The sequence below is a fragment of the Anabrus simplex genome, chromosome 1, assembly GCF_040414725.1.
Source record: "Anabrus simplex isolate iqAnaSimp1 chromosome 1, ASM4041472v1, whole genome shotgun sequence".
In the NCBI taxonomy this organism is placed as follows: domain Eukaryota; kingdom Metazoa; phylum Arthropoda; class Insecta; order Orthoptera; family Tettigoniidae; genus Anabrus; species Anabrus simplex.
Window position 1 is genome coordinate 1,800,529,348 of NC_090265.1, and position 22,914 is coordinate 1,800,552,261.

The 22,914-nt window shown below is 37.7% G+C and overlaps 1 protein-coding gene across 1 annotated transcript in view; it reads left to right on the top strand.

The window, feature by feature from the left end:
• Dlg5 (Discs large 5) overlaps positions 1 to 22,914 on the top strand; it is a 390,290-nt gene that overhangs the window by 201,690 nt on the left and 165,686 nt on the right. Inside the window, exons 13-14 of the mRNA XM_068225698.1 lie at positions 22,009 to 22,159; positions 22,233 to 22,355. Of these exons, the coding sequence (XP_068081799.1) occupies positions 22,009 to 22,159; positions 22,233 to 22,355 (274 nt within the window). The remainder of the gene's footprint in view (positions 1 to 22,008; positions 22,160 to 22,232; positions 22,356 to 22,914) is intronic.

Genomic DNA, 22,914 nt, shown 5'->3' on the forward strand with positions numbered 1-22,914 from the left:
AATCTGTAGGTTTTACATGGTCAATAAAGGAATAAATAAGTAAAGTACGTAATCAAAGTACAGCTATGTGAAAGGAAGTGATTTCGTTTGATGCTTCACTATTTCTTTTTCTTTTTTTGCTAGTTGCTTTACGTCGCGCCGACACAGATAGATAGGTCTTATGGCGACGATGGGACAGGAAAGGGCTAGGAGGGGGAAGGATGCGGCCATGGCCTTAATTAAGGTACAGCCCCAGCATTTGCCTGGTGTGAAAATGGGAAACCACGGAAAATCATTTTCAGGGCTGCCGACAGTGGGGTTCGAACCTACTATCTCCCGAATACTGGATACTGGCCGCACTTAAGCGACTGCAGCTATCAAGCTCGGTCTTCACTATTTCAGAATGAAGTGCTGTACTTGTCAGATGGACTCACGGCGTTAATGATAAGCTGGTTGTGGCGGAGATGGAGAACGGTGACGAGACGGAAAGGGGGAACAGGGGACGTGCTCACATGCGGAAGGATACTTTTCCTAAGCTCTTGACTTGAATTTCAGTATAGTAGTCAGCCATAAATGTACCGACCGGTACAACTTTTAAGCCGGCGGGACAAAAACAAGGAAAATCAAAGACTGAAATACCAACAACATAAACTAGAAACAAGCAATATGTTCAGTACTTACCAATTAATAGGCACCATCAAATCCAGAGGACATGAATAAGGTTTTACCTGTTTCAGTGTTGAAATGCTTAATATAATGAAGGAAAAATCAACTTTAAATAAAATGAATAATTTTAATTCAGGAAAAGAAATGAGTTAACCATAAATAATCAGAAGGATGACCATCCTTTAAAAGACGCTCAGACGAATTATGTGGAAATAGTAAATTAATACATTAAACTAAATCAATGACTTAGACTTGATTAACCTAAAAGGAAATAATTTGGTAACCTTGGGAATAACAATTAATGAGCAAAGTTTCTGTGAGATTTACTTTAGTGAGCCTTCACAAGAGCGTTCAATTCTAGCTCCACAATTACTTATCATAAAATACCCGTCTAACTTTCAAGACAAGAAAATCCCACAGGGAAGGCAGTAAAATAAGTAAATTCAAGAGAGGGAAAGGGTTTGGCAAATGCTTCACAAGAACAAAATATTTATAATCAGGAAATAATTTCATGATCAACCCGAGAAATCAACATCAAGAAAAATAACCACATCGCCATAGCAACGAAAACACACATCAAGAACAAGCTAAAATGATCAGTCACAGAATAAGATGAGCAAAAACGTATGAAAATGAAAACCCATCCAAAACACTAAATTACCAGAAATAATAATATATAAGATGGTTTTAAAATATGAAATAAATTAAGGAAAACTAGAATTTTCATGCACCTGTGGAACCTCACGTAAGCTTTGAACTACCATAGGAAAACCTTAGTTTTAATTTACATCATCGAGTAAAACTTATTCCCAGATGAATAATGATAACTTGAAATTAACATATTTCCTTTTACGACCAAATATTAATACAATCAATTTAACATACTTCTAGCCGAAAGATATTAAAATTACATCTTCACTTCTTTTAAAATATTATCAAAATATTTAAATAGCCGGTGTCGTGGAGAGAGAAAGTTCCAAAACACTTAAAAGCACACCCATTTCCATGAAGAAATTTTCCAGAAGAATTGTAGTTGACGATCACTGAAGTAAAATTTAAGTAGTCTTAAAGAACTTACGTGGGCAGATCCAATAGCCAGCGAAGAGTAAGTCGGATAATTACATACTCACAGACGCGTTTATATCCCATGTCACCAAAATAACAACTGGGCGAGTTGGCCATGCGGTTAGGAGCGCACGGCTGTGAGCATGCATCCTGGAGATAGTGGGTTCGAATCCCACTGCCAGCAGCCCTGAAGATGGTTCTCCATGGTTTCCCATTTTCACACCAGGCAAATGCTGGGGCTGTACTTTAATTACGGCCACAGCCGCTTCCTTCCAACTCCTAGGCCTTTCCTATCCCATCGTCGCCATAAGACCTGTCTGTGTCGGTGCGACATAAAGCCACTAGCAGAAATAAAAAACAACAATAATAATTAGAAATCCACAGGATGATGATAAATAGAAACCACTAAAAGTGTAATAGGGTTTAGAAACCCTCCAAATAAGACCACTATCCTGGGTCTAATTTCCAAGCCAATACTAGCTTTCCAGGAGATCACATAATGCGTCTGCACGCCATGGCTTACATTCACAAAGTCCCTTCACATCAGGGCCGGTCGTTGGCTCGCTAACATACCTGCTCAAACTTGCTAAGGTTCTGTGCACTGATTAGTCGATTAGATGTAGGAGGGACGACCAGTGTAGATCGCTATCGCAATATCTCAGCACTTCGCGGAGACCGTAGGAAAAGCCAGTTTAATTAACAAATATAGGTATAAAGTTTTAAAAGAGTTAACATTTAGTCCACAGACAGAAATACAATAAACATTTGAGGAGTAATTCCAAAATCACGTTGGAATACAGGAGAAACCCCATACATTCATAAATTAAATGAAAAGGATTTCCACGGTGTGATAGCCAGTTCTAAATTGCTTTTGGGAAGGGGCTTAAACATGTTATTCCATAACAGTATTCTTACTTAATTTCAGTGTAGAGTTTTAAAATTAAGTGATTGTTTACTTATTTCTACCAAATTAACCACTGCTGTTGACCACGTTATTTACGTATTTGTTACGAAAACATGTTCTCCTCTTTCATTTCTAATTTTCTTTAGGGAACAGCATTTGACTGATATGACTAATCGCAGTTCACTGATATGCACTATCTCCTCTTCTCTTCAACATTGCACTGGCAAAGATTATCAGGAAATTAGCTCTTGTACCTGCTGCCATCATATTGGGGAGCCAACATAAAGTCCTTGCATATGTGGATGATATTGTTCTTATTGGCCGCAGTGAATTAGAATTTAGGCAGTTATTTGTGGAACTAGAGGAAATGGCAGCAAATATTGGCTTACGGGTAAATGGTAAAAAGACACATTACATGGTTGTACAGAGACCGAATCATGAAGAGGGTGACAGATTGCCTTCGAAGATTGGGAAATATATATTTAAAACAGTAGAGGGGCTTAAATTCCTTGGTGTATTAATCGATGAGCAAAACCGAAGGCAACAGGAATACCAAGCTAGAATTAAGAATACAAATCAGGCATTGTACTCTGAGCCCTATATTAGGCTCCAAGTTTTTAACAAGGAATGCAAAAATGATTATCTACAATACAATCATTCGACCAGTACCTCTGTATGATTCCGAGACACGGAGTATAACCAAGAAAGAGCAGCAGCAGTTGCAAGTCTTTGAGAGTAAAGTTTATAGAAAAATATTTGGCCCATGGTTCGATCCTATTTCTCAAAGCTGGCAGAAACGATCTAATTATGAAATTTACACCCTCTCTCAACAACACACTATAATGGGTATGATAGAATCCAGCAGACTGCGCTGGGCTGCACATGTACAACGGATCTCGTAATGGGAAAAGACCTTCAGGAAGACCCCGAAGCACCTGGAAAAAGGAGATCAACAAGGTATGCCGGACCCTCCAAATTGATAACTGGGAGGAGCAGGATGGAAGAGGACTGTGAGATCGGTACGGGAACTTCAAGTCTCTCAGAAGCCAACGAGTGAGTGAGTTGACTGGTATTACTAATCGATTCCAACATCCCCCTTCAAATGCCGACGAGAGAGTTCCCTAGCGAAATAGTGAGAAAACAATACCGAAGATGATTGATTGCATGCAATATAATCACTGGGTGCATAAAAATTGGTAGCAGGAAAAAAAATCGTGCATGCTTAATCGTTCATATTAATGGATGTGTCAGTGATTAGGGTTCTCACTGTAACCAAAGGCTAATACACAGTTTAATATAGGAATTTTGAATGGACAGATAAAAAGGGTCGTTATAGCGGGGTTCTCGTTATATGCCGTACTCGTTATAGCGGACTTCTAATGTAGTCCCTAACCCCATCAAAGGTTTACAACCGAGCTCTATAGCTGCAGTCGCTTAAGTGCGGCCAGTATCCAGTATGTCTCAAGTATTATTACAATATTATAAGTCCACCTGTTCAATACAATACAATACAATATGGTCCACTATTTCATATGGTCAAATATTTTTTATACATAATACATAAAAGTCAAAGGTACATGTTTCACCCTCCTTACGGGCATCGTCAGCCTATATCAATCTTAAAAATAATACATATACTTATAAATTATAGGTTAAAATGTTGAAAAATGATTTCGTAAAACATTATACAATAACATCTAAAACAACGATAATGCACCAAAGTATGTTAAAAGAGAGTGAATTAACAGTTTTGAAGATTAAAACGTGATTAAACATGAAATTTTGAGAGTTTAAAACTAAAATGGATCCATATTTTTATAATATCATGAAGACTGTGATGGCCTTGAGTGTAAACACAATCATCAAAGGGGGATGTTTCTTCAATTCCCAAGATGAATCCAAGGTGGTAAAATCACAGTCAGTTATTTAAAACGGAAGTGTGAATGTAATAAACATGTTAAAATGTATATGTTTGGGATATCTGAAAGTCGAGAAGGAAATGGAACTTCTTGTAGAGGCGTTGCTTATGATAAAACGTATGTCAAAGCTAGCGGAGTTTGGAAATTATGTGGTAAGAAGACTCTTTTCACCCACAGTCACATAAACGTGCTTCATACAACAGTATGGTTAACCGCGCCTTCAAAATTCCGCTATTAAAGCAAAACTTAAATAAAAAACTAAACATCATCCGCTCTATTGCCAAATTTAACGGTTATAATTCTTATTTTATTGAACAAATCATTAACAAATTTAGACACCGCCCTAACACAACACTCTTAAAAGATATTCCCAAACCAGCTGCTTACACCACATTCACATTCAATACAAACACCTATAGTATAGCTAATGTCTTCAAAAAACACAATACCATGATTTCTTTTCGAACTAATAATAGAAACCTTGAATTATTACATAACTCCTACTCCTTAAATAGAACAAGTGTCTTTTCTAAATCAGGTATATACCGTTTTAAGTGCCACAACTGTAATTCTTCTTACATAGGTCAAACTGGTCGCAACTTCAAAATTAGGTACTTTGAACACGTTAATGCAATAAAGCACAACAGATTTTCGGCAGTGGGACAACACATACATGACACAAAACATGCTTTCACTACAATAAACCAGGATATTGAAATTCTCAGCACTCTAAATAAAGGCCCTCTCCTAGACATCACCGAAAACTGTTTTATACACCTTGACCAGTTTTTCAATCCAAATCTTAATCTGAATGATATTTCTGAGAAACCCAATGCCCTTTTCGATTTTCTCATCTCCTTTTTAAATAACCTGAAGTCAACAAATAAGGAATCAATCTTTCACAATTTACACAATACCCTCTCAGCCACTTCCCCCTTCCGCAACACCCCCCTTGATCCTCCTTAGTTCCCCCCCTCCCCACCCAAGGGGCTCTGAACTTCGGAGTGTGGGTTGGCGACCACGGGGCCCTTAGCTGAGTCCTGGCATTGCTTCCACTTACTTGTGCCAGGCACCTCACTTTCATCTATCCTGTCCGACCTCCCTTGGTCAACTCTTGTTCCTTTCCGACCCCGACGCTTTTAGGTTTCCGAGGGCTAGGGAGTCTTTCATTTTCACGCCCTTCGTGGCCCTTTTCTTCCTTTGGCTGATATCTTCATTTTTCGAAGTATCGGATCCCTTCCATTTTTCTTTTCTTCCCACCCTCCATCCCCCAGGGGCACTGAACTTCGGAGCGTGGGTTGGCGACCACGGGGCCCTTAGCTGAGTCCTGGCATTGCTTCCACTTACTTGTGCCAGGCTCCTCACTTTCATCTATCCTGTCCGACCTCCCTTGGTCAACTCTTGTTCTTTTCCGACCCCGATGCTATTAGGTTTGCGAGGGCTAGGGAGTCTTTCATTTTCACGCCCTTCGTGGCCCTTGTCTTCCTTTAACCGATATCTTCATTTTTCGAAGTGTCGGTTCTCTTCCTCTTTTTTCCTCGAATTAGTGTTATGTAAAGGATTGTTGCCCAATTGTATTTCCTCTAATAACAATAACCACCATCACCACCCTCTAATAAACGTTCCCCACCCCCTTTCTCTATTTATCATTTCTTTATCAATTACTACGGCAAGTTGTTTCGAAATTTAGATGGATGGCTTGTCCGGCGTTTGCTCTATTAACCAGCGTTTCGTCTGGTTAATAGAGCAAACGCCGGACAAGCCATCCATCTAAATTTTGATATGCTCTATTGGTGGAAAAGAATCTAATTCCCTCCATGGGAACTTAGAATTTCCAAGTTGTTTCGAGTTGAACCTCGCATTTCTTTCATTATTTCTTCCCATTTTTTAATATATTTTTATTTGGCTTTATTCTTTTTTAACGTTTTAAATTATTTTAAAACCTATATATCCACTTTGATATTGACGAAATTAAATCCTACACTGTTTTCCTAAGACTTCATTCACGTCACCTTTTACTCTTCGGCCGGAGAAACAAATGCCTACAAGACCTGCCTAGCAACGACTTTACATAAGTGCATACTTGATCTGCTTATGAACTTCAAATATATTTGTTTTCGGCGCAAGATAGTGATGTTCTGTTTACTCTCTTGACTGTGATTATTGTGTTTTGAACATTAACTGAATTGCTACGATATGATACAATGTTAATATTTTGCCTGTGTTCAATATAGTTGTTTTAAGATCTTCGCTAATTGGCTGATGATGACACTTGAAATGTGTTCAAACCGGTCCCAATAAACAGGTTGTAACTACTTTTTACTACGGAGTATTGAAAGGTGGATCCTTCCCTATAATATTGTACATCTTCTTATTTCTCTATTCAATACGGAACAATCTTGAAGTTTTTAACTTTAAATTATGTGGTAGTCGAATGGATCTAAAAGATAGTCAAGTTGATGTTATAATTCCGTTGAAACATTTGTTGGAAGAAATGTTCAGGATTTTCTGAAACAAAATGTAGAAGAAAGTTGGTGAATAATACCGTACTGTACAAGAGACTTCCCGTACGTCAAAGATGGCTAATACCAATATAAATGGTCCGTTATTGGACATTATAAATTTTCCAGCTAGCTCATTCCTGGTTGCCAGCGTTTCGCCCTCGTGTGCTAGGGTGGGCTCGTCAGTTGGTACCTAGCACACCTACCAATACGCTGGCTAGTGCATACCGTGGAGGTCACTGCGTAGGCTAACTGGAGCCACCGGCAGTGCCAATGCACTAAGAGACTTTGTCTCATCACTAAAAATTGATGCCTGCTTGGCCATCAGATGATATAGATGTTGATTCCCATAGGGAATCTGAAATATTTGTCCTGAATGAGCAAATTTATAATACCAATATAAATGGTCCGTTATTGGACATTATAAATTTTCCAGCTAGCTCATTCCTGGTTGCCAGCGTTTCGCCCTCGTGTGCTAGGGTGGGCTCGTCAGTTGGTACCTAGCACACCTACCAATACGCTGGCTAGTGCATACCGTGGAGGCCACTGCGTAGGCTAACTGGAGCCACCGGCAGTGCCAATGCACTAAGAGACTTTGTCTCATCACTAAAAATTGATGCCTGCTTGGCCATCAGATGATATAGATGTTGATTCCCATAGGGAATCTGAAATATTTGTCCTGAATGAGCAAATTTATAATAATATAATTTATAATAATAATAATATAATTTATAATAATAATTTTTTAGTGATGAGACAAAGTCTCTTAGTGCATTGGCACTGCCGGTGGCTCCAGTTAGCCTACGCAGTGGCCTCCACGGTATGCACTAGCCAGCGTATTGGTAGGTGTGCTAGGTACCAACTGACGAGCCCACCCTAGCACACGAGGGCGAAACGCTGGCAACCAGGAATGAGCTAGCTGGAAAATTTATAATGTCCAATAACGGACCATTTATATTGGTATTATAAATTTGCTCATTCAGGACAAATATTTCAGATTCCCTATGGGAATCAACATCTATATCATCTGATGGCCAAGCAGGCATCAATTTTTAGTGATGAGACAAAGTCTCTTAGTGCATTGGCACTGCCGGTGGCTCCAGTTAGCCTACGCAGTGGCCTCCACGGTATGCACTAGCCAGCGTATTGGTAGGTGTGCTAGGTACCAGCTGACGAGCCCACCCTAGCACACGAGGGCGAAACGCTGGCAACCAGGAATGAGCTAGCTGGAAAATTTATAATGTCCAATAACGGACCATTTATATTGGTATTATAAATTTGCTCATTCAGGACAAATATTTCAGATTCCCTATGGGAATCAACATCTATATCAAAAGATGGCTGATGCGGTACTTACTCGTACGGAGCGTATTAAGTACGTCAGGTTGTTACAGCAACGCGAGCTTGACTGGGTTTTCGACTTCTAGTATTATAACGGTGTGGCTGAGGCAGTGAAGGACATGGAGGGGGGGGTAATGGTGGGTGGATCCTTGCGCGCATGTGTTGTTATTGGCGGGCTGTTAGGAGCAAGGTGGGCGGGCCTATCATTTGACGAGGTGGTGGAAGCTTTAGAACAAGAAGTTCTAAAAGTTGGCCGGATTGTATTATGTTTTGAATTCACCATGCCTAATAACTTTGGAGTTAGCTCATATAAAGGATTTTTTGCTTCCGTGATATCGTTAAGATTATGGTCTTTGTTATAGGCTTGGTCTAAAAAGATGTAAAGATTTTCTAATTCATTCATAAGTTTTCCTTTGCCTATGCATTTTAGAATAGTGAGATCTTTATCAATTGATGTAAACTGATGTCCTGTTTCACTCATGTGTGAGCTCATCGCTGAATATTTGTTGTGCTTTAAGGCATTATAATGCTCCATATATCTCGTATGAAAGCTGCACCCAGTCTGTCCAACATAACTAAATCCACACTGAGCACAAGTGAGTCTGTAAATACCAGATCTCGAAAAACGGCTGTTTTTATAATTGACTTTATTATGATTAAAAAATATACTTTGATTTGTATTTACTGTTCTGAAAGCAATATTAGTGTCGTATTTCTTCAGTGTGTTGGCAATCTGGTGGATGGCTGGGTTATTGTATGTCAACGTGGCGAAACTAGTTTTTTTTAGGTTTATCCGGAATGAGATTCGTGGATAGTTTATATTTAACTTTATTGATTAACTGGTTAATCATTTCAACCTTGAACCCATTAAGCTTGGCCAAGTTCCCTATATAGTTTAATTCTATTTTTAAGTTGTTAGGGGATAGTGGGATTTTTAAGGCTCTGTGTATTAAATTATAGAATGACGCTTGTTTTTGAGATTTAGGATGTAAAGAGGAATTATTTATGGTTATAGGAGACTGTGTGGGTTTTCTGTAGATTTGAAAATCGAAAGTATTATTGGCGCGCGTGATCGTTATATCTAAAAAATTTAAGGACTGTTTAACTTCGTCTTCTTTAGTGAATTTTACATTAGGATCAATTTTATTTAAAATCTCTAAAACTTCGTCGCTGTTAGTAACATTTTTGTCAATAACTACAAAAGTGTCATCCACAAATCTCAGCCATAAACATATACCTTTTAAATGTTCTTTAATTTTCGTGTATTCTATTGAGTCCATGTAAATATCAGCCAAGATGCCGGACAAAGGGTCACCCATGGCTAAGCCAGTCTGTTGATAAATCTTACCATTAAAGGAGAAAAAGTTGTTATTCAATACAAAATTCAGGATCTTCATAAATTCATCAATTTCCAGCTTACTCAGGCTGCTATGTTTTGCAATATTGTCATAGATAATTTTGACTGTTTCTTTAGTAGGTATATTTGGGTACATGTTTATGACATCATAGGAACACATTATATGGTTAGGTTGTAAGTCAAATTTACTTAAAATATCGCAAAATTTGATTGAATTCTTTAAAGGAAGTTTATTATTAAACTTATAATGTTGTTTTAGAAAACCGTGGATATATTTGGAAACTTTATAGGTAGGGCTATTACGGCAGTTAATAATCGGACGTACGGGAATGTTGTTTTTATGGATTTTAGGTAGGGCTCTGGCTATTGGAATGCTGGGGTTCATGTTGATCAGTCTTTGTTGTTCCTGTTCATTGAGAAGGAATGTGGAGTTCTTAATTAGAGATTTTAAATTACGTTGTATTCTTACGATAGGATCTTTGCTAACTATTGTATAAATCTTATCCTTAAAAAATTCTACAGTTTTATTTATGTAATGGTCCTTATCCATTAACACCATAGACCCTCCTTTGTCAGCTATTGTGACTATGATGTTGTTGTCTTCTATTTTCGTTCTCAAATTACGTAGTAAAGATTTTTGATTAGAGTCGGATTTAGCATTAAGTTCTTTAGCTAGTGTAGGTAATTTCTTTTTTATGTCAAATCTAATGTCATTTTGAACTTCAAAGGGGAGTTTAGAGATATTAGCTTCTACCTCAGCCACTGTGGTAATAATATCTAAGTCTTTTTTTTTTTCACTAGGACAGTTATACTTTGGACCTTTATTCAGGAGTTCCGTTTCTGTTCCAGAAAACTGCACGTTGGTTAAATTAACAATTGTGGGTTTGTGGACATTTGAAGTAGTTGTTCTTTGTTTATCTGTATTCTGTACAATGGATAGCGTTTGAGATTCTTTTAAATGTGATAATTTCTTGTCGAGTAAAACCATCAATTTGTAGTCTACGTGAAGTTGGAAAGAGTTCCATTCTAATGGGGTTAATGTCTGAGCTACCGTTAAATGAATTTTATATAGTTGTAAGTTCAATTGGGATTTCTTCTTGTATAGTGACCTAATTTCATTCCTTAACCATATTACATTTACTTTATTTTGGACTTTGTTCATACTGACTGTGATTTTACCACCTTGGATTCATCTTGGGAATTGAAGAAACATCCCCCTTTGATGATTGTGTTTACACTCAAGGCCATCACAGTCTTCATGATATTATAAAAATATGGATCCATTTTAGTTTTAAACTCTCAAAATTTCATGTTTAATCACGTTTTAATCTTCAAAACTGTTAATTCACTCTCTTTTAACATACTTTGGTGCATTATCGTTGTTTTAGATGTTATTGTATAATGTTTTACGAAATCATTTTTCAACATTTTAACCTATAATTTATAAGTATATGTATTATTTTTAAGATTGATATAGGCTGATGATGCCCGTAAGGAGGGTGAAACATGTACCTTTGACTTTTGTGTATTATGTATAAAAAATATTTGACCATATGAAATAGTGGACCATATTGTATTGTATTGTATTGAACAGGTGGACTTATAATATTGTAATAATACTTGAGACATACGTCAACTTCAATACGGAACCAAAATGAGAATAGTTACTTGTAACTTGGTAGCCTACCAGGCAAAATCCAAACTAAATAGGTTTATCAATCTTAAAATTAAAATATCCAAGTTGTCTTAAGATATAACATTTTTAAAGCAATGTTTAAAACTAAAATTGATCCCAAAATTTTTGAAACCTACACAAAGAAAGAACTTAACCGTCCCAAGTATGAACAAAGTCCAAGATAAAGTAAATGTAATATGGTTAAGGAATGAAATTAGGTCACTATACAAGAAGAAATCCCAATTGAACTTACAACTATATAAAATTCATTTAACGGTAGCTCAGACATTAACCCCATTAGAATGGAACTCTTTCCAACTTCACGTAGACTACAAATTGATGGTTTTACTCGACAAGAAGTAGGCCACTTTAGACAAGAAATTATCACATTTAAAAGAATCTCAAACGCTATCCATTGTACAGAATACAGATAAACAAAGAACTACTACTTCAAATGTCCACAAACCCACAATTGTTAATTTAACCAACGTGCAGTTTTCTGGAACAGAAACGGAACTCCTGAATAAAGGTCCAAAGTATAACTGTCCTAGTGAAAAAAAAAAAAAGACTTAGATATTATTACCACAGTGGCTGAGGTAGAAGCTAATATCTCTAAACTCCCCTTTGAAGTTCAAAATGACATTAGATTTGACATAAAAAAGAAATTACCTACACTAGCTAAAGAACTTAATGCTAAATCCGACTCTAATCAAAAATCTTTACTACGTAATTTGAGAACGAAAATAGAAGACAACAACATCATAGTCACAATAGCTGACAAGGGAGGGTCTATGGTGTTAATGGATAAGGACCATTACATAAATAAAACTGAAGAATTTTTTAAGGATAAGATTTATACAATAGTTAGCAAAGATCCTATCGTAAGAATACAACGTAATTTAAAATCTCTAATTAAGAACTCCACATTCCTTCTCAATGAACAGGAACAACAAAGACTGATCAACATGAACCCCAGCATTCCAATAGCCAGAGCCCTACCTAAAATCCATAAAAACAACATTCCCGTACGTCCGATTATTAACTGCCGTAATAGCCCTACCTATAAAGTTTCCAAATATATCCACGGTTTTCTAAAACAACATTATAAGTTTAATAATAAACTTCCTTTAAAGAATTCAATCAAATTTTGCGATATTTTAAGTAAATTTGACTTACAACCTAACCATATAATGTGTTCCTATGATGTCATAAACATGTACCCAAATATACCTACTAAAGAAACAGTCAAAATTATCTATGACAATATTTCAAAACATAGCAGCCTGAGTAAGCTGGAAATTGATGAATTTATGAAGATCCTGAATTTTGTATTGAATAACAACTTTTTCTCCTTTAATGGTAAGATTTATCAACAGACTGGCTTAGCCATGGGTGACCCTTTGTCCGGCATCTTGGCTGATATTTACATGGACTCAATAGAATACACGAAAATTAAAGAACATTTAAAAGGTATATGTTTATGGCTGAGATTTGTGGATGACACTTTTGTAGTTATTGACAAAAATGTTACTAACAGCGACGAAGTTTTAGAGATTTTAAATAAAATTGATCCTAATGTAAAATTCACTAAAGAAGACGAAGTTAAACAGTCCTTAAATTTTTTAGATATAACGATCACGCGCGCCAATAATACTTTCGATTTTCAAATCTACAGAAAACCCACACAGTCTCCTATAACCATAAATAATTCCTCTTTACATCCTAAATCTCAAAAACAAGCGTCATTCTATAATTTAATACACAGAGCCTTAAAAATCCCACTATCCCCTAACAACTTAAAAATAGAATTAAACTATATAGGGAACTTGGCCAAGCTTAATGGGTTCAAGGTTGAAATGATTAACCAGTTAATCAATAAAGTTAAATATAAACTATCCACGAATCTCATTCCGGATAAACCTAAAAAAAACTAGTTTCGCCACGTTGACATACAATAACCCAGCCATCCACCAGATTGCCAACACACTGAAGAAATACGACACTAATATTGCTTTCAGAACAGTAAATACAAATCAAAGTATATTTTTTAATCATAATAAAGTCAATTATAAAAACAGCCGTTTTTCGAGATCTGGTATTTACAGACTCACTTGTGCTCAGTGTGGATTTAGTTATGTTGGACAGACTGGGTGCAGCTTTCATACGAGATATATGGAGCATTATAATGCCTTAAAGCACAACAAATATTCAGCGATGAGCTCACACATGAGTGAAACAGGACATCAGTTTACATCAATTGATAAAGATCTCACTATTCTAAAATGCATAGGCAAAGGAAAACTTATGAATGAATTAGAAAATCTTTACATCTTTTTAGACCAAGCCTATAACAAAGACCATAATCTTAACGATATCACGGAAGCAAAAAATCCTTTATATGAGCTAACTCCAAAGTTATTAGGCATGGTGAATTCAAAACATAATACAATCCGGCCAACTTTTAGAACTTCTTGTTCTAAAGCTTCCACCACCTCGTCAAATGATAGGCCCGCCCACCTTGCTCCTAACAGCCCGCCAATAACAACACATGCACGCAAGGATCCACCCACCATTACCCCCCCCCTCCACGTCCTTCACTGCCTCAGCCACACCGTTATAATACTAGAAGTCGAAAACCCAGTCAAGCTAGCGTTGCTGTAACAACCTGACGTACTTAATACGCTCCGTACGAGTAAGTACCGCATTAGCCATCTTTGACGTACGGGAAGTCTCTTGTACTGTACGGTATTATTCACCAACTTTCTTCTACATTTTGTTTCAGAAAATCCTGACCATTTCTTCCAACAAATGTTTCAACGGAATTATAACATCAACTTGACTATCTTTTAGATCCATTCGACTACCACATAATTTCCGAACTCCGCTAGCTTTGACATACGTTTTATCATAAGCAACGCCTCTACAAGAAGTTCCATTTTCTTCTTGACTTTCAGATATCCCAAACATATACATTTTAACATGTTTATTACATTCACACTTCCGTTTTAAATAACTGACTGTGATTTTACCACCTTGGATTCAACTTGGGAATTGAAGAAAACTCCCCCTTTGATGATTGTGTTTACACTCAAGGCCATCACAGTCTTCATGATATTATAAAAATATGGATCCATTTTAGTTTTAAACTCTCAAAATTTCATGTTTAATCACGTTTTAATCTTCAAAACTGTTAATTCACTCTCTTTTAACATACTTTGGTGCATTATCGTTGCTTTAGATGTTATTGTATAATGTTTTACGAAATCATTTTTCAACATTTTAACCTATAATTTATAAGTATATGTATTATTTTTAAGATTGATATAGGCTGACGATGCCCGTAAGGAGGGTGAAACATGTACCTTTGACTTTTGTGTATTATGTATAAAAAATATTTGACCATATGAAATAGTGGACCATATTGTATTGTATTGAACAGGTGGACTTATAATATTGTAATAATACTTGAGACATACGTCAACTTCAATACGGAACCAAAATGAGAATAGTTACTTGTAACAGTATCCAGTATTCGGGAGATAGTAGGTTTGAACCCCACTGTCGGCAGCCCTGAAGATGGTTTCCCGTGGTTTCCTATTTTCACACCAGGCAAATGCTGGGGCTGTACACGGCCGCTTCCTTCCCACTCCTAGCCCTTCCCTGTCCCATTGTCGCCATAAGACCTATCTGTGTTGGTGCGACGTAAAGCAACTACCAAAAAAAAAAACAGTTTCCATGTGCACTGTCTTAATCAAGTTGAGGATTCTGTGTGCGTGAGTTTGACATGAGCCACATTTGAAGCAAAATTTGTTCGGGTGTTTCATGAATTTTCAAGGCATGATGGAAGATTTCTGTGGTACCAAGGTGGAACCCGATACGTCAAAAAGGCCAAGATGGTAGGTTTTGCAACGAAGCGTATGTTGGCAAAGCCCGGTATGATTCTGAATACGCTGTTCCCAAAATGAAGATACCAATATATTCAATATAGACATTGAGGCAACCGAGTCCCTGAACTTGCTGAATAAATAAGAACAAAACTTGTTCCCTCTTTTTATTACATTCACAAATGTTTAGAGGTCATTGAAATACAATATGAATTTCATCGATGTCGCCAACTTTTAAAAGTGCCTCCTGAAAAATCTGGTTCTTTGACATATCGGGTTCTGCCTTAGTATCTTAGATTTAATTTGCAAGAAAATAAGGCTTTATTACTCCCACGCCTTTTATTTACCTTAATACATTGCTTGGCCTATAAGATCGACAATCAAAAACTTCAAATAATGTGTACAACTTACGTTTTAGTATACAGTAGAAATTAAATACTTGATAGCATCACAAATTCTTCTTTATCACTCGCTGATGTAAAATTTACCAGATGAAACAAAACTTTCCTTCAACATACAGACTGCCACTGAGACGGATGTCTCAAATGGAAAGGCACGTTTTAGAAGTTCCCGGATATAAGGTAAGATGAGGGGAAGTTGACACATGAAGCATACACAAGGTGTGGCCTGCCACAGGCACTTTAAACATGTGAAGATCAAACTACGTATAAATCAAAAACTATCAGTCTTACTATAAATACTTGCAAATTTTGGGACTAGCTGTACCTCTGATCATAGAAGGTTGCACAATAGGAGGCACGACGAAGACATGAACTGTCGTTAGTTGCACTGCAGATGCAGGAAGTTGTTTGTACTAGCTTTCACCATGGATTGAGATGATTACGAAAGTTGTGCAGAAGTTGTAATGCCGGGTGAGATATTAAAAATTCTTCAGAAGCTCAAAATCTCCCAAGAGGTTCGTGTATTACACTATCCAGCATTTCTTATAGACTGGAATAGTGAAAGACCGCCCCAGGAAAGGAAGGCCATACACAATACGGACCCATGAACTAGTGAAAGCCGTGTTGAAGCACGCGTGCAGAAATCCACTACAAAGACAGTCAGGGATGGCCAGTGAATTAAAAATATCCAAAACGTGTCTTGTCTTGTGTGTTGGGTAGTGACCTAGGACTGCGTGCTTACAAATGATGCAAAGGACATCTCCTCAAAACCAAATTGAAGCACCAGAGATTCATAAAAGCAAAGTACTTCCTTACGCAGTACACAGCAAATGGGCACTGACAAAAAGGTTTTCAATGTTGAAGAGTCTTTTAATACTTAGAATGACAAAATATATGCTGCATGATTGAGAGAAACTGCCAATAAACTTCCAAGGGTCCATAGGAGGCATCATTTTGTGTCAGTCATGGTGTGGCGAGGTTGAGCTATGTAGGCACAACTGCTCTCCATTTCTGTGAAAAAGAAGCTAAACTGTACCAAAAGACAGTGCTGGAGAGGCTGGTTAGGAACCTCAACCCCACTGCCATCAGGACTCAGCCCCAATGACCAATGTCCTGGCCTTCTGGAAGTCAGGACTTAAACCCTCTTAACTACAAATTGTGGTCCATACTTCGGAACATAGCTTGTAAGAAGAGACACCCAAATGTTGCCAGTTAAAAGCATGCTCTCATGAAGGCAGCAGCAGCAGAATTCCCCTCTTGATGTAGTGTGAAATTCAATTGCTAAGTGGCCACTAAGACTTAAGGACATGCCAAAGAGTGTTATTTTGAAGAAAAGATACATCACTGGTATTAATAGGATATTGAAATATCTCCTGCTGTCCTTTGTCAGTAGGTATTAAAAACTTTGTGACAGTATTCATGATCAGACTATGTATATGTGGTAGAGAAAAACTAGAGAGATTTTTAATCAGCATTTAGACACCTACATAATACATTCATAAAATTTTGTGTAGAGTTTTCATTGTTGAGCCGTGTTATTCTTTAGAAATTCATAGCACTGATGTAAATGCCACTTTTGCAAGTGAAAGTTTTACTTTACATTCAGAGAAAGTTCTTAAACCTCATTCCATATAGTTGGTCTAATAGTTATTCTGAAGTTCTTTTATTTATTTTTCATGTACAGTCGAACCTCGATATCTCGAAACTTCATTACTTGAATTTTCAGTATCTCGATGTAACTTAAATTTCCCAGTCGTTCCTATTCTTCATGTGAATTTATTACTCTGTTACACAAATTTCTCGAAGCAAACATTTCCTCCCTTGAAGCAAAAAATACTCCTGTAACTGTGCAATACGGCATTTGTGGTTTGTTAACAAGTAAAGAAAGGGTTACAGTAATGCTGTGATCTAAAACTTCTACTGATTGGAAAATCAGTGAAACCTTGGTGTTTGTCAGGTGTAAATTAATAAGCGGTCACGTATGAAACCAATCTTCGAAGTCGCGGATGGCAAGCTCCATTTACGAATCTTGGCTGCATGGTATTGACTAAAAGTTTCCATGTGAAGGGAGGAAGAGTTAACAGTAACATACAGATTTTTTTCCAAAGGTGTTAACCAACGTATGTTTCTTGTTTCACTACTGTGTGTACTGTATCCTGTCTTCTAGAATGTTACTATAATAAGGGTTATAATTAAAGTGATGCTGTAAGATAGTTTGTATACTTTTAAATGCTGTTAAAAGTAATGCATTCAGTATAAACCCGTAGATACATATGATTCAATTATGTGCTATACATCATCAAAAGCCTCCATGGCTCAGGCGGCAGCACGCCGGCTTCTCACCGCTGGGTTCCGTGATTCAAATCCTGGTCATCCCATATGAGATTTGTGCTGGACAAGGCGGAGGCAGACAGGTTTTTCTCCAGGTACCCCGGTTTTCCCTGTCGTATATCATTCCCTGTGAACCATGTGACCTTGCCGCGATGGGGAGGCTTGCGTGTCCCAATGAAGCAGATAGCCGAGCCGTAGGTGCAACCACATCGGATGGGTATCTGTTGAGAGGCCAGACTAAGGAATGGTTCATCGAAAGGGGGGTGGCAGCTTTTCGGAAGTTGCAAGGGCAGCAGTCTAGATGATTGACTGATGTGGCCTTGTAACAATATTCAACATGGCTTAGTTGTGTTGATACTGCTACACGGCTGAAAACAACGGGGAACTACAGCCGTAACTAACTCCCGAGGACATGCAGCTCTCTCTGTATGAATGATGTACTGATGATGGCTTCCTCCCGGGAAAAATATTCCGGAGGTAAACTAGTCCCCCCATTCGGATCTCCGGGTGGGGACTACACGAAACGAGGCGATAATCAGGAACGTGCATAATGACATTCAGCGAGTTGAAGCGTGGAACGTTAGAAGTTTGAATCGTTGTGGTAGGTTAGAGAATCTGAAAAGGGAGATGGATAGACTAAAATTAGATGTAGTTGGTATAAGTGAAGTATGTTTGCAGGAAGAACATGATTTTTGGTCAGGCAAATACCGAATTATGAACACAAATCAAACAGGGAAAATGCAGGAGTTGGTTTAATAATGAATAAGAAAATAGGGCAGCAGGTAAGCTACTACGGCAAGCATAGTGAACGAATTATTGTCGTCAAGATAGACACCAAACCAATGCCCACCACAATAGTGCAGGTCTATATGCCTACTAGTTCAGCGGATGATGAGGAAATCAAAAGAATATTTGAAGAAATAGAAGATTTAATACAATATGTAAAAGGTGACGAGAATCTAATTGTGATGGGAGACTGGAATGCAGTGGTAGGCCAAGGAAGTGAAGGTATTACAGTAGGAGAATTTGGATTGGGACAAAGGAGTGAAAAAGGAAGTCGGCTGGTTGAATTCTGCACTGATCATAATTTAGTCCTTGCCAGTACTTGGTTCAAACACCACAAACAACGGCTGTATACGTGGACGAGACCTGGAGACTCGGGAAGGTATCAAATAGACTTTATTATGATTGGGCAGAGATTCTAAAACCAGGTGTTGGATTGCAAAACTTTCCCAGGAGCAGACGTGGACACTGACTACAACTTGTTGGTCATGAAATGCCATCTGAAGTTGAAGAAATTGAAGTAAGGAAAGAATGCAAAAAGGTGTGATCTAGACAAGTTCAAAGAAAAGAATGTGAGGGTTTGTTTCAAAGAATATGTTGCACAAAGGCTGAAGGAAACACGATAGAGGAAGAATGGATAGTCATGAAAAATGAAGTCAGTAGGGCTTCTGAAGAAATGTTAGGAAGGAAGAAAAGATCAACTAAGAATCAGTGGATAACTCAGGAGATACTAAACCTGATTGATGAATGACGAAAAATACAAGAATGCTAGAAATGAAGAGGGCAGAAAAGAACACAGGCGATTAAAGAATGAAGTAGATAGAAAGTGCAAGGTAGCTAAAGAAGAATGGCTGAAGGAGAAGTGCAAGGATGTCGAAGGTTGTATGGTCCTGAGAAAAGTAGATGCTGCATACAGGAAAATCAAGGAAACCTTTGGAGAAAGGAAATCTAGGTATATGAATATTAAGAGCTCAGATGGAAAGCCACTTCTAGGGAAAGAAGACAAAGCAGAAAGATGGCAGGAACATATTCAGCAGTTGTATCAAGGTAAAGATGTAGATTATTTTTTTCTGGAACGAGAAGAGGCTGTTGATGCTGATGAAATGGGAGACCCAATTTTGAGGTCAGAGTTTGACAGAGCAGTGAGTGACCTAAATAAGAACAAGGCACCTGGAATTGATGACATTCCCTCTGAATTACTGACTGCCTCAGGAGAAACCAGCATGGCAAGTTTATTCCATTTAGTGTGTAATATGTATGAGACAGGAGAAGTCTCATCCGATTTTTGGCAGAATGTTGTTGTACCTATTCCCAAGAAAACCGGTGCTGACAGGTGTGAAAACTACTGCACCATTAGCTTAGTATCTCTTGCCTGTAAAATTTTAACACGTATTATTTACAGAAGTATGGAAAAACAAGTTGAAGCTGAGTTGGGAGAAGATCAATTTGGCTTCAGAAGAAATGTGGGAACACGTGAATCAATCCTGAATTTACGTCTGAGCTTACAGGATCGAATCAAGAAGGACAAGCCCACGTACATGGCATTCATAGATCTAGAAGATGCATTCGATAATGTTGATTGGACCAAGCTATTTATGATTTTGATGGTGGTTGGGATCAGATACGAGAATGAAGAATTATCTACAATCTGTATAAAAATCAGTCTGCAGTGATAAGAATCGAGGGCTTTGAAAAAGAAGCAGCAATCCAGAAAGGAGTGAAGCAAGTCTGCAGTTTGTCCCCCTTCCTTTTCAGTGTTTACATAGAACAGGCAGTAAAGGAAATCAAAGAGGAATTTGGAAAGGGAATCACAATCCAAGGAGAGGAAATCAAAACCTTGAGATTTGCCGATGATATTGTTATTTTATCCGAGACTGCAGAAGATCTCGAAGCTGCTGAATGGTATGGACGAAGTCTTGGGTAAGGAGTACAAGATGAAAATAAATAAGTCCAAAACAAAAGTAATGGAGTGCAGTCGAACGAAGGTAGGTGATGCAGGAAATATTAGATCAGGAAATGAGGTCTTAAAGGAAGTAGATGAATATTGTTACTTGGGTAGTAAAATAACTAACGATGGCAGAAGTAAAGAGGACATAAAATGCAGACTAGCACAAGCAAGGAAGAGCTTTCTTAAGAAAAGAAATTTGCTCACTTGAAACATTGATATAGGAATTAGAAGGATGTTTTTGAAGACTTTTGTGTGGAGCGTGGCATTGTATGGAAGTGAAACATGGACGATAACTAGCTCAGAAAGAAAGAGAACAGAAGCTTTTGAAATGTGGTGTTACAGAAGAATGCTGAAGGTGAGATGGATAGATTGAATCACGAATGAAGAGATACTGAATGGAATTGGTGAGAGGAGATCGATTTGGCTAAATTTGACAAAAGAAGACATAGAATGATAGGACACATCTTAAGACACCCAGGACTTGTTCAGTTGGTTTTTGAAGGAAGTGTAGGTGGTAAGAACGGTAGGGGTAGACCAAGGTATGAATATGACAAACAGAGTAGAGCAGATGTAGGATGCAATATTTACGTAGAAATGAAAAGGTTAGCACAGGATAGGGTGGCATGGAGAGCTGCGTCAAACTAGTCTATGGACTGATGACTCAACAACAACAACATATCATTCCAGCAACACACTCCAATTTCATTTAATTTCATCTGTCATTCATTAGTCATTGCTCCAGAGGAGTGCGACAGGCTTCGGCAGCCAGCACAATTCCTATCCTCGCCGTTAGAAGGGGGCTTCATTCATGCCATTCCTGACCCAGTCGAATGACTAGAAACAGGCTGTGGATTTTCATTTTTCACATCATCAAAAACGGCATTCTTTATAACTCGAAATTTTGATAATTTGAAATAATATTTAGCTCCCGACATGATTCGAGATATGGAGGTTTTACTGTAATTTTGTGGTATGCTTGTATAATTTATTTGTTTGAATCAGTATGAAGTGTCCAAATTTTAATTGTCAGGTATCAAATTGCACAAGGAACCTAATCTTTGTAATCATGAAGGCTGCATCTAGTATGAAATATTGGAAAATGGAAGTATATATGGTTCCAGTTGCCAGTGTTAACTATATTGTTGTGAATATTGTGTTCTATATATATATTGGTAACAACTTAGGGAAAGCCTTCTCTTATTTAACGTTGTAAAATAAATTTTCCTACTCATGGCTGTTTTGCATCATGAACAGGGTGAACGACTGCATCAGCCGTGTGAATAATTTGGACTGTAGCAACGTTAGCAAGCGCATGGTCATAGAGACGTTGAGGTCTGGTGGTGGTGTGGCTAATATGGTCGTAAGGAGACGTAGGTTTGGAGGAAGATGTCTTTATACCACACAGGTGAGTTTCTCATTGATATATCAGTTGGGTATTTTTTTGGAAAGAGAATATGCTTACTCTTGAACTTCTTCAGTTGCAGCTAAATATGAACGAGCATGGACTCTCTTTAGAGACTGGAATATACATCTGTAAAATAACTCCTGGTTCCTTGGCAGCTAAGGAGGGTAACTTAGCTGTGGGTGATAGAGTATTGAGTGTAAGTACAACAAGTCTGATTATTGAATATTACACCAGTTGTCACTATCAAAATAAAACTGTATGTCGTGAGTTGTTGTCATGATAACCAAGCGGCATAGTCATTGGCTTCTTGCTAAGATGACCGTGATACAAAAAGCAGGATGTTTGAAATGAGAATTCACATTCCTGTGGTTCAAATTCTATGTAAAACTGGAGGTTTTGTGCCTATGATCATGACATCAGCAGTCACGTAAAACTACAAGCCTCCTTTTAAAACTGCAAGTTTTGCTCAAGTTTTCCTCCATTACATTCCGTACATATTGAACATCTTTTTGACAGTATTGCATGGTTTATACTAATATTCGTTAAAATCTGAGTTTGAGCATTTTTGTTAAGCTACAAGTTTTGTACCATAGGCTTTCTTGAAAATGTTGCACCATTTTATTAATCCCAAGTGTAATTAATCCTTTTATCCTTTGTTGATCTAAAGATACCTTTACCTATGCTATGAACAACAGCGAATCATGCTCACACTTTCATTCATGTGTGAACATTCCATGTATCCACCTTTCATAGTG